Here is a 12,831-nt window from a genome sequence, read left to right as displayed (position 1 = left end):
TACTTTCAGAAATGCTTATCTAGAAAGTTACTGCTGCTGATGGTTTACTGCAAACCCAGAAGTCATATGGGATTGCCATTTATTGTAGGAGCTTGATTGCAGATATATATTTACTTATGTAAAATAAATATTTGGTCCAAATATTGGACCAGAATAAAAAGCTTTATACAGCTGAAAACTAACTGCATGAAACGCAGAAGATTTCCACTGTGGTAAAATAGCAGCTTTGCAGGCCTGCACAGAACATTGAGAGTAGTGTAGCCATCTGGGTGACCAACTAGTGACAGTAACCAGAACAGATCCCTGGTGCAAGCACAAAAAGAAAAATATGTTAATCAGAAAGCAGAGGGTGCTTGCTTTAAGCTTGTTAAGGCTTGCCATGGTATCTATATTTGCATGGTATGGGAAAAATGATTTCTTACACTTAAAAATCTGCTTGCAAAATAGCTCCTAAAACAGCAATGGGAAAGATATGTTGAATTAGTCTTTCTGAAGAACTTGATAGTATTTACCAACTGCAATGTCCTGACACCCAAAAAGGGCCTTATTCCATTTTATTTCTGTGAAATACATTTTTACTGCTTTTTTTTCTCCACTCATTTTGCATTGTTCTGCAGAACATGTCTAACTATGTGTATTCTTGTTTAAGTATTTTAAGTTAGAGAAAGGTACTGTCTGCGCTGATAATATTTTCTGTAATTTTGTAGGATATCTTGGCACAAGTTCTACAGATACTGTTGAAATCAAAATTGCTTGTAAGTACTCTCGCTTTTTTATGACCTGCTTCACATTCAGCAAAATGTATTAATGAGTATGTATTTGTTTATTTTATTTATTTATTTATTGCAGGTTTTGGAAGATGAAAATGCAAATGTTGATGAGGTGGAGTTAAAACCAGATACCTTAATAAAACTGTATCTTGGTTATAAAAAGTAAGGAAAAACTTCAGCAGCATACATCACTTGTGTATAATGCATCCTTCTCTGCTTTCAAAATTTCGGTAAAACCCAAAATACCTGGGATGAAAGCTCCAGGGTTCAAGCGCTAATTCAAATGTAGATCCAACGTGTACCAGCTTTAAAGGAGAGGGTTGGCTAGTAGGGGGGGTGGGTAAGATTTCAGCTATCTGACTGTCATAAAGTCTGTCAAGGCCTGGACATATTTTCATATGTCCATTTTGTTCCTTGATTCTTGTTTAATTCTTGTATAATTTATTTCTGGTAAGAAATTGTGCTGGATTTTACCGAGTTGCATGGCTTGCATGCACTCAGCAAAATACATTATATTTTATAAGGTTACAGTAGTCCAGCAAAGGTCAAAGTCTTAAATGTTTATTCACTGGAGATAACATGAGAAGATCTGCGGGCTCATTTTAGAACTTCAGAGTGTACAGTGATTTGAAAACTTAATAAACACGATTTTCAGTAGTTTTTATTACCCACTTTAACCAGTGTTGCTTTCAACATTTGTATATTTTAAGCTGTTCACAGTACTGTGGTGACTTTTTATCATGCTTACCAGAGCATAGATGTGAACACACATAAATTCAGTGAGGAGTTCAGTACTGCCTGAAGATAAGATCTCAACTGAAAGAAACATTTTAAAATGTTTCCTTGTACCTCACTCTTAATCTGCTTTCTTCCCTCCTTGACCAATAATTCAAGGTTTGAGAATTCGTGGTCAGTTCTGTTAATGCAGTGATGGAAACAGCTCAGCATTGCCGCACTGTGTGGCTCGGTGGTTCCCAATTTATGACACTCAAGGCTACGCTAAATAAAGGAACAAATCCCCTCTCCACCGCAGCGTTCCCCAGTGCAGCCAACAGGCTGAGCACTCCCTGGTGCCCTGAGTGAGGCACCTTCCCCACATGTGACGCAGCACCTTGCCTTGAGAGCAGTCACGCGTGGTAGTGGGCTCGCCTGATCACAGCCGTGGGCACTGGGGAGCATGTGGAAGACAGGCAGAATTCAGTTTTACAGAACTAATGGATTTCTCCACATTATGGTCAGAATCCTATCTGTAAATCAGAAAGCTGATTCTATTCCCACTGAATTTCTTTGCCCCTTTTACTGGAATCTTCTTACTAAACATAGAAATGTTTCAAATATAGTGTAATTGTGCAGCACTAATTTGACCTAACAGATCGCTAGGTTGGATTCAGTAAGTCATGAAATACACAACCAACCACCAAAAAGGTATCGTGGTTTTTTGGTTGGTTGTGTTTCTTTTGGGTTTTTTATTTATTTTTTTTAAACTTGAATAAGATTGTCTAAAACTTTCAGAAGTGTCAAACTCTCCTTTTGTTGTAAATTAATTGTGGCGGTGTGGCTTTTATTCTGGAGTTGGGTTTTGTTTGGGGTTTTTGGTTTAGTTTTTTTGTTTGATTGGTTTTTAAAAAGGCTAATTGTCTTATTAACTTTTTTTTTCTTTACAGCAAAAAATTAAGGGTAAACATCAATGTGCCAATGAAGACTGAACAGAAGCAGGAGCAAGAAACTACACATAAAAATATAGAGGAAGATAGGAAACTACTGATTCAGGTGACTTGTATTGCAAAATGCTGCCATGCTATGAACTTAGAATTACAGCGTGGTAATCCTTTAATTAAGCTTACTGTGGGATTTTCTTAATTTTTGTTAAAAGACAACATGCCATTGCAGTTGGAGCTGTGTTGGGGCTAAAAATGTATTTAGAATACTCTTAAAGGGGATTGGAGTTTGTAACGGAAGGTGTAGAAAGGCATGATAGGAGACTGTTCTTCACATCTGTTCTAACATCATGTTGATGAGAGTTTGGGTTCTGTGGATGCGCACACTCAGCAGACCTCTGTCCTGGGTGAAAACTAGTACTACCGAGGTAGTATGAACTTAACGGTGGTTTTCTATCAGTTCAGTTGGAATCCACTTGAGAAGCAAAGGGGCAGGGGAAGGAGATACAACCGTACTAAGAGTGTCACAGTAAAATATATAAAGAAGGCTTTCTGTTACATCAGTAGTTTCATGTTGCTCTTGGTACCAGTTGGCACAATTGTTATGACTGACTGTAAGCGGAGTTCTTAAAATGCATGTGTCAAAACCATTTCTGATGACTGTGTGCTATGTAGAACCTGAGTTCTTAAAGTCTGCGAGAGGAGTTGACATTTGTAGGCATGCTTGTCCCCATCTGGTACTCAAGTTTGCTGCAATGATGCTTCTGCGCTAGCAGACATGATCTGCTAGGGAAGTAAAATGGCTTTATCAGAAGGGCAAGTAGTTTGCTCTTAAGCACACCTTTCTGACTTTGCTGTGCAGGCTGCTATTGTGAGAATCATGAAAATGAGGAAGGTTCTAAAACACCAGCAACTGCTTGGAGAAGTGTTAACACAGCTGTCCTCAAGGTTCAAGCCACGAGTTCCAGTAATTAAGGTATGAGAGAACCACATCTCTGAACCTGTATTCCAGGAGGTGAGGAGGATATAGATAGACAAAATACGTGCTTCTGAATTATAAAGGGAAGCTAAGGAGATGGGATGGGTAAGGACAAATTTTTTGAGTTGTAAATAAGTAGGAAATATTTTAACCAGAAATATTGTACTTCTTGTGGTAATATGCATGTTTCATATTGTTGGCAGTGGTAAAATAGTAGCTTGATTGCATCTTTTCACATAAGTGCCAGCTTACAGCAGCCTCTACTCCAGGTTTCCCTCCTGTTCCTGCTCTGCCAGCTGTGGGAGTACCACTGCTTGTCAGCCTGCTCAATAGAACAGTTTCCTGATCTCTTCTAGAGTAAAAATGTTGGGAAGGGGGATGTTGGATTTAATTATGGTTTCCTCGTGAGTTTGTTTAGTGGTCCCACTAATGGTTTTTACATCTACAACCAAGGGGATAGGTGGGGCAAAAAACAGGCAGTGGAGAGCAGTTGCATAAACTGGCACCAGTGCTGAAGGAGATGCACCCAGTCACGTTGTGAAGCAGTTACTGCAAGTGCTATCTTTAGTAACATTACAGTAAGCACTCTGCATCTCGGTTTATCTCTATTTGCTGTCTTACTATGAAGTTGCTCAGCATGCTGGTGGTCAGTTGATCTCCCAGTCATTACCCTGGAAAGGCACCAAGTGAGCGTAATTCAGTTTTGTGGGTTAGTGAAGTCCTCTACTTGGATGTGGTCAGAGATGGGAGTGCGAATTGCCATGGTTTGTACCCTTTGCCTACTCCTGTCCTCTACTTGGCATGAAACTCAGTGGCTGAAATTGTTCATAGTTTGTAGCAACTCCAGAGAGGGCTTTTCTGCCAGTGTCCCACGGGTTATGTTTGTTTCTCCCACAGAAATGCATCGACATTCTGATTGAGAAGGAGTACTTGGAACGTGTAGATGGTGAGAAGGACACCTACAGTTACTTGGCTTAACATTTTTATTAGCAATTACTTGACTGTGTGACACTCGGCAAATAGGTATGTGATGGAAAGAATGAAAGCAACGGAACTTCATAGCAGCCACCCTGCTGCCATTTGGACCTCCCTTTTTAATAACTGAGACCAGGACTCCCATCAGCCAGTCTCAGATTTACATCAGAACTGCTCAGGATTGATACATTTCAAGTATGTAAATATGGACACCAATGCCATTTAACCTAATTTAAGAACAGAAAGGAATCAAACCCTTCTCCTCTAAGGGTTGCATGCTACTGCATTTAAATCAATACATTGGCTATATGATAAACAGCTGCCATCACAGGCAGCACTTATAAATGTTGGCAGCACTTTGAGAGCGAGTCTGAATGGACCCATGTGTAATCTGCTATGAAAAACCATTTGTATAGTGTGTTTCATTTTTTAATGTGTGATAAATAAAAAAAAATTAAAAGATTTCTGTACAAGTTGCATTTGGTTTTATTGTTTTAAGTTTCATGACTTATCTTTCTAAATGTAAATAAAAGGTATAATGGTTATGAAAGCTACAGAAATTTGTTTTGCTTTTCTGCCTTTTCCCTGTTTTCTGGTGATTTAAGCACATCTTGTTCTTTGAAGAAATTAAGTGTCATCATCAGATGTGCGTGTTACTTTTTTAAGAAGAAATGTCTGTGCTTTGAAAAGAAAGTTGTGATGATTTCACAAGATATGCAAATAGAAAATAGTTAGAATACATGTGGCAATACTTGGTCATCTGAAATTGGAGCTGGTTTTAATATTGTTCAGTATGCTATAAAGTGCATCTCACTTGCCTAAATGCTGCCCTGAATAAGTAAGGTTTAGACTGCCCACTTCTTTAACTAGAACAGAAAATTGAGTGTGTCCCTAAAAATTAATTCCCATTAAATGCAATCTGTGATGGGAATTAAAATGTTTTTGAATGTTACTACACATCCATTGATTGACCAGGCTTCATTCCATTCTTCTCACAATGTTTTGTGCTCATTATATACATGTGAAATGAGTATTAGCTTTCCACACATTACAAGCAAAATGCTACTGTCCCCACAGGTCTCAGTTTGGGTAATTTATATGTACTATTCTTAATGGTGAAAAGAACCTAAATTCTGCAGCCAAAACCTTTTTTCCCCTTAGAATTTTTGATTTGTTGTTCAGTGTTTGTTCTGGCATGAAGAAAAGGGAGCCAGGTTTTTGTGTTGATGCTGTTTTGTCTCTGAGGAAAACTAATTTTTTGTGGTTACAATTGAGCTCTGACCAACAAAAATGCCTGGATTTAAAAAAAAATAAATTATGAAGCAGTATTAGATGTGATCCAAACTGGTTTGGAAAATGGGGGAAAAGCCTCATGCCCACTTGAGATTTTGCATGCTTGCTGTTCCTATTCTGAAAGAACTTTAATTGCACTAAAAACTGCCAGTATGGGTAATAGAAGCATCTTGCTTTTTGATTTTCAAATTGCTTTTTGAAATTTAGAAGAATGGAGCTTGTGATTCTTTCTGTGCTTTTTTTTTAAGATGCTGTTTTGTTTTTGTAAACCCTTCTTGCAGAAAGTTTGGTGCTAATAGATTTTTGTAGCAGGATGTAAGAGTGGTAAGGTGACAGAAGCAGGCTCAATGATATGATGTTCATATGCAGAAGGCCAGAAATAACCTGCTCTGAACTGCCTCTCAAAGCCAAGCCTTAACCCATCATTGGTAAAAGCAGCATTGCTCTGTATGCTGTCTCTTGCAGAACTCTATTTTTAAAACCCATCTGCTGTCAATCAAGCTTCAGACAAGAGCTGTGCTTTAACCAAGCAGGGAAGAAAAAAGTTTTGAGTTTATTTTTTTCTTATGAGTAAGATGAGGGGTATGAATTCTTAGTTTTTACTCAGGCCCCCACAAAGCAAGATGGCATCTGGCAGCTGAGTGCTGTACTCAAGAGTGGAAGCAGGCTGCGCTGCTTTGGCAGGACCACTGAGTTGGAGCCTTCTCGCTGCAGAAGGTACATGGTCATTATTGACAGGATTTCTTGGAAGGAGTTTTGCAACAGTGTCCCCCTGTGCCTGCCCTCCCACCCCCAGCTGTTTTGGCTACAGCATCATGTTCTATCCAGTAGTAGTCTGCAGAGTTCATGCTCAGCTGGCAAATCATAAATAAACCCTGTAACAAGACCTAAGAAGACAACTAGCTGCAATCTAAACAGTTTTGGATGAAAACGTGTACATAAAAAATTTGTAGTAAGAGATAGTAACTGCAATAGTGTTTGCCTACAGATAAGAGATGCAGAAGCAAAATGTAGGTGTAATTACCATTGCATTCATTATTCAGTTTGTTGCTTCAGAGAAGCTGCAGTTTATTGGAATACCACTGCTGCTTCCCTTATCAAGTGATGCAAATGGATCTTCATGTCCTTCCTCCACCAAGTGAACAGATTCATGGCACCTGCTTGGGCAGCTGGGTTGCCATTAAAGTAACAAGCAGGGAGAAGCAAACCTTATACCACAAATTTTCTGGTACAAACCCTACTTTCAAGACAATCAAAGCTATTCTGTGGGTTTTTTTTTGGGGGGGACACCCAACCATCACTTTAGAGAACATGAATGTAGCTTTATGCCAAGGGTGCATGGCAACTGCAAGACTGTGACTATCATACTTGGGTGCTATATGCTGAAGTTCCACAATGAGCCTGACTGATGTCTCCTGCACTGTTTACATCTTCACATTAATCTTAAGTGTGACCCAAAGTAACAGAGAAGTAGACACATATGGAGTTGCCTTTGCTCAGAAGTTGAAAGTAGGTGTTCACATTGCTTCCTCAACTGGCTGACACAAAATTCCAACTCAGTTCCAGTAAAAATGAAGAAGTTCAAGTATCCTTTATTCAAGGTTGAAAAATGTACCACACCACATTATTGCAAAAGTTCATAGGTACAAAACACTTTGCAGCTGGTGAGAAGGCAATAAAAAGTTGTTTTTTTAAAATTTGTTACTATAAATTATTGTTACAGTACTTTGCAAATACAGAATTTCAAATTGCATTTTTATTTTTCTAAAATTGCCCACAGTACTAGAAATTCCTGAAGATAAGGCAGCTGTTTGTTTAAAAGAAGAGGTAGCTGGTGTCAAGGGATTTCCATTTCTCTTTCAATGCCCACATACTTAAGGGCATCAGCTTGGCTATATCTGAAATTAAAAAACAAAACCAAAAATAAAACCTGGTAACACTGAACATTTCGCCTTCATTGTTCTGACAGTATTCTGAAATAGCCTGAAATATTTTCAGACTTAGATTTCCCATAGTTTCCTCACCAGCTGGGGCCTTTATCCCTGTGTGAATTTGCAGATGTAGAACAATGCTGGCCACTTAGGGAACTGCTTTTAGAGGAGATTGACCAAAAGGAAACAAAATGCTAAAATTCCACACTTCTTCACCTTGAATCTCACAATGGTAAAAGTCATTTTAACTAGTGGAAAGCAACTGTATTGCTCAAGGTTGACTTGCATAGTATTGTCACTGGACAGCTTAGTTTACTTCAAGTGAGATAATTTTAGACGAAAGTAGGAACACAGTCTTAGGAAGCACTTCTCTGTAATAACACAAGAATACTTCTTCCCCATTTCTGAACAATAGGAGAGACAACCCGTACTGGTACCTAGGGAACCCTACCAGATAAAGTTTAATATGTAGGCCTGCCTGGAAGACTTGTGCAGGTCTGTCCCCATTTGTCACTTAACTTATCTCTATACAAGCCGCTGTTCCAAGTTTGCAAAGCTCTTAACCAGCTGCTTTGCTCAAGTCAGTCTTACTATGGTATCTGGCTTAAAAAAATTAATGCAAGGGGACTGCTGCTCAGGTGCCCAGACCTGAGGTTGGAAGGAGGCAGGCACAGCAAGTAATTATGAGCTGGGCAGAAATACTGACAGCTGATCCAGTCTATGATAGGAAGAAGTTAACAAAATCCGTTTACCAACCTGTAGTCAAAGAACAGTTCTTCACCAGTCTGAATGGCTCTTTTAGCAAATATTCCTATTCTGTGATCACCGTTAACCATCATAACTGTTTAAAAGAAATTTAAACTCATGTTAACACAAATACTGATAAAAAAACATGTATTCTGAATAAGTATCCCACAAATTTCGTACATTGCTAAAAGCAAATAAATTTAAAACTTACCTTTTGCATAGCAGTTGGGATTTACTGAATGGTTTGCAAATCTAATTTTGTTGCCCTTGCGTGTTGCATCAACCACAAAATCTAAGGGGGGGGAAAAAACAAAATCCACAAATGATGGATAGGTCACCTAGGAACAAATTTTTGTGTTTAATATCTAGTTTGTTTGGGGTTTAGCAGCTGGAAGAGATAACTGCTCAGCTTCCCACATGGAAGAGCTGGCACATCATCCTACGATAGCTTTATTGTTCTGCAAGTCTCAAAGTATTCCTGCTGCCCCATGCTGTGCATTCCATTTATCTCCTGCCACAGTGCCACTGCCTTGGTTTCTATACCTTTATTCCACAAGGACAAGCTCTATAAATATGCTAAGTCAACATCAACATAAAACAGCTTTTTCTCCTCCTTTCTAGTATTTCACACTCGACACAGTGCAGTCTATATTTTTCTCTTCAAGTAGCAGTAGGCACATGCTGTATGTCTGTGTGTGGCTTTTTTCCCCCCCAACACAAAATAACCATCATAACTTACTGCTAATTTAAGCCACAGTAAAATTATTTCAGACAATACCTAGCAAGCCTTTTAAATTCTTCAGGCTACTTTACTTAATGCTTGCACATAATCTTACTCCATGAAATTCTACTGCTCAACTCATCTTGTATAGTCGGCTACTATCCAGTTGACTAGCATTGCGGAGGAAAAATTTAAAAAAAAAAGCAAAAGCACTAGCTATCAATGTTAGGAATCCACACACTGCTAGGAAAAGATGGGCAGAAGAAAATATTTCTCAAATGTTACCTGCTGCCTGCAAAAGAACAGGGCTGAACACAATGGTGAGCACACATACTTTGTTTATGCTGCAAGGGTTGTGACTAGTACATACCATTATTCAAGTTAAAAAGAAAGCTGCACATGTATTTGTCGTATACTTTTCCTCTTCTGTCTGCCTCATCCTGAGAAATAATCTGAAAGAAATAGTACTTGTAAAAAAGACCACCTCTTGTTTTTTTGTAATCATAGCAGCTTAAGGTCAAAACCCCCAGACATTCTGAAAGAAAATTTTTTTTTTTTTTTATTCTCTGGGACTGAAAATATTCCCAAACATAAAGTACTGTTTTCAGCAAGCATTCTGTGCTTACCAAATAACCATGGTTTGCTCTTAGCATAAATAAGTTCTTTCAGAGCAGACAGAAAAAAAGACTTGCTTTTCATATCAAAATGAAGACTGCATACCTGATTCAGGGTTTTATTGCTACAGAACATGATTTAGTGAAATCGTCTACTGAATTTTAGTACTATACTAAATGATTTTGCACAAAATTCCAGGCACATCTGAATTGAGATTACATCTAAGATAAAAATGACATTCCAGTGTGATTCTCACAAGAATGTATGTCAAATTTTTTGTGACATTTCAACTACCTAGCTCCTGGGTTTGGAGTCTCTGACAACAGTAGCTGTATACTCCAAGTTAGAGACAATCTCTCAGTCCCTAGCCAACACAGAACTTCACCAATTAAGCTCATACATAACCAGTGTTCTCCATCCTTACCTCACCACAGTATTCAGAGATGAATTCATTCTTCTGTACGGGATCTTTGATGAAAATTCCCCAGCCTGCCACATCTGAAGGTGCCAACAGCAAGTGCTATGGGAGAGAAAAAACAAAAACTTCAGACATGCCTGGCTTGGATTTTTGGGGTTTTGTTTTGTTTTTAATTGTATCACTTAATGAAATGTATGCTAGGACTCCAGGAGAGAAGACAAACACAGATTCTTCCAATTATCAAATGCACTCTAAAATTATAGCTTGTGGATCAGAAGTTGTACATGAAAGAAAAAACACTTGAAGTACTTAAAAACCAGTAAAAATTTTATAGTTTAACCTTGAAATGAGGGTGTTTTACATAAAAACATATGCACTAGGGACTTCAAACTAGAAAGGTCAGCAGACAGAAGCCCACTACTAATTAGCTCAGTATTCGACTGAACTAGTCTGTGAGAAGATGTTCCGAAGCAGAACAGAACCGAGATTTATTTCCTAATTTATTTAACAGAGCTGAATGGGCTTTCAAGATATCTTTGGTAGACTGCATACAAGTTTGTGCATTAGAATCAACAACTAAAGGTAGAAATAGCCAGTATCTATGTCTGAGCCAAACTTCCTTATGGTGATCTAGGGAAAAAGACTGATGAGCTATCACTTTAAAACAGGAGCCTATTTGCAAATTACAAGTGAAGCTTGAATGGGGAAAAGAAGATATTCTACTGCAGTGTTACACAGAATACAGTAACTAATTGGTACATAACAAAAGGTATACAGAGCTTAACAGCAAGTTAAGTGACAGCTACCTCTTGTTTGTTTGTTTGCTTTCATTTGACAGCAAGAAGGCAAATTCCATTCTCTGGCATGAAAATATAAGAAAATGCCTCAAAACTAAGGCAACGAGCATACAGCTGTATAACTATCTACATACTTTTTTGGATCCTCTCTGAATGCTGCAGTTCTTGCAAGAAACATTTTTGCTGTCCCAGTGGTCAGCTGCTCCACATGTTAAGCAGAGGTCAGGATCACATTCACGTACAGCTAGGTAACATGGACACTGCTTAGTGTTGCATTGTGCTTTACAACGACATCCAGGAAACCTGTTTTGGCCTACAAAGGAATATATGGAAAACAAAAAAGCAAGTATGAAAAAGTACACCATAAAATTAAGACAGTGCAGATTATAGCATATCAGAAAGAAATATAGCCATTGATATCTGTATAGGATGTTAAGAAGTACTGCAAATTCTTTCCTTCCCTGATTTTACTTTAGTCTTCCTCAGTTTTAAGTATGAAGACTGTTCCTGACTTCATTCAATGGCTTATTAAGAGGGCCAAATTAAACTGAACGTGTGCTTCCTTCTCACGCTATTTGACACAATTTGCTGCTCCTGCAAACAGTGCAGTACAGACAGACTGCTCATACAGTGTTTGATGTTGGGACAGTGAAAGAAATGTACAGATAGCTTTTAAATGTTTTACTTACATTCTGAGCTGCACTGACAAAACTTCTCACAGAAGTTTTGAGCAATTACACATGGGCATGAGCTATCACAAGGCTGACGTGGATGATCACATGGCTGATAGTTGTAAACATGATTCGATGACCCATCTGAATAAAAATAGCAACATTTTGTAAAGTTGAAAGGTGCAAACAAACAATATACAGTTCCCTTCACTCTTTAAAGTAGAAATTCCTTTTTATTCATTTAACTAAGAAAACCCCCAAAATGAACAAAAAACCTCAAACCGATGAGTGGCATTAAAAAACCCCAAAAGACACCAAACCAGAACTGTAACATTAGTTAGGTGTTTGTCACCATTAGTTCCCTGCTTCCTACTGCACTTCATTCTTCCCATTACTCAGCTGCTTTGAATATTCAGAGCTGAAAACTGTTTACTGTGGGAAAACTGAAAAACAAAACTACAATGGTATAATTTCCTGTATGAACATGTTCTAGTATAACACTGATATTATTTAGCAAAGTAAATTTGCTCAAATACCCAAAGTGATATTTACTCTGGAGCAACAGTCAACCTTCAAACAGATACACTGGCAAATAATACCTGGTCATTATACCACTGTGCTTTCCCAAGTCAATTTTCCAGTAGAGAATACACTAACAACTTGTAGTCAAGGAGGGACTATCAGGGACAAGTCTAGAGCTTTAGCTATAAAGCACCTTAGAGAATTTGGTGCTATATATATAATATAGCCTGGGCTTGTGTTGGGCTTGCATGTATTCGTAAAAATGCTCAAGTTAACAATCAGCAACCAAAACCGAGAGACAAACTGACCAATTATTTACTTTGCTAGAAGTCCGAACCCTCTCAAGAAATTTTCCGATAACTGTTTCTAAAATAAGCTGGTTAAAAAAACAAAAACAAACACCACCAACAACAACAAAAAAAAAACACCAATGCTGCTTTTTACCACAGCTCCTATGGTTAATACTATTATCTGCTGTACTTGAATGAGGCTGTACTGAAAAGATTGTAAATTCAGCCTCCTTCCCTTTTTATTTAATTATACAGAGCTCTTCCAATTACATAAACTGAACGGTACCTTTTGTCCCTACAATATGTGTAATGAGGGCTTTTTTTTTTTCTTTTTATTTTCCCTATAATCTCTAGCTCCCCATGGAATGTATATAATGGACTAACATTAAAAAAAAAAAAAAACAACACCCAAAACCCCAAAAAACAAAACTCAAAAAGCAATAG

At 38.1% G+C, this 12,831-nt stretch overlaps 2 protein-coding genes across 2 annotated transcripts in view; one reads left to right on the top strand and one right to left on the bottom strand.

Annotated features, from left to right (window-relative positions):
- CUL1 (cullin 1) overlaps positions 1-4,861 on the top strand; it is a 52,253-nt gene extending 47,392 nt beyond the window's left edge. The window contains exons 18-22 of the mRNA XM_082499577.1: positions 708-755; positions 850-932; positions 2,435-2,540; positions 3,291-3,404; positions 4,305-4,861. Of these exons, the coding sequence (XP_082355703.1) occupies positions 708-755; positions 850-932; positions 2,435-2,540; positions 3,291-3,404; positions 4,305-4,385 (432 nt within the window). The 3' untranslated portion in view covers positions 4,386-4,861. The remainder of the gene's footprint in view (positions 1-707; positions 756-849; positions 933-2,434; positions 2,541-3,290; positions 3,405-4,304) is intronic.
- A 2,392-nt stretch (positions 4,862-7,253) lies between these two features.
- EZH2 (enhancer of zeste 2 polycomb repressive complex 2 subunit) overlaps positions 7,254-12,831 on the bottom strand; it is a 29,579-nt gene continuing 24,001 nt past the window's right edge. Inside the window, exons 13-19 of the mRNA XM_082479512.1 lie at positions 11,594-11,719; positions 11,039-11,217; positions 10,114-10,209; positions 9,445-9,526; positions 8,565-8,645; positions 8,363-8,447; positions 7,254-7,573 (exon numbers count right to left, since the gene is read on the bottom strand). Of these exons, the coding sequence (XP_082335638.1) occupies positions 7,513-7,573; positions 8,363-8,447; positions 8,565-8,645; positions 9,445-9,526; positions 10,114-10,209; positions 11,039-11,217; positions 11,594-11,719 (710 nt within the window). The 3' untranslated portion in view covers positions 7,254-7,512. The remainder of the gene's footprint in view (positions 7,574-8,362; positions 8,448-8,564; positions 8,646-9,444; positions 9,527-10,113; positions 10,210-11,038; positions 11,218-11,593; positions 11,720-12,831) is intronic.

Source organism: Vanellus vanellus, assembly GCF_965231255.1.
Source record: "Vanellus vanellus genome assembly, chromosome: 2".
Classification (NCBI taxonomy): Eukaryota; Metazoa; Chordata; class Aves; order Charadriiformes; family Charadriidae; genus Vanellus; species Vanellus vanellus.
Note: the sequence above shows the minus strand (reverse complement) of the source record. Positions and strands in the feature narration are given on the sequence as shown.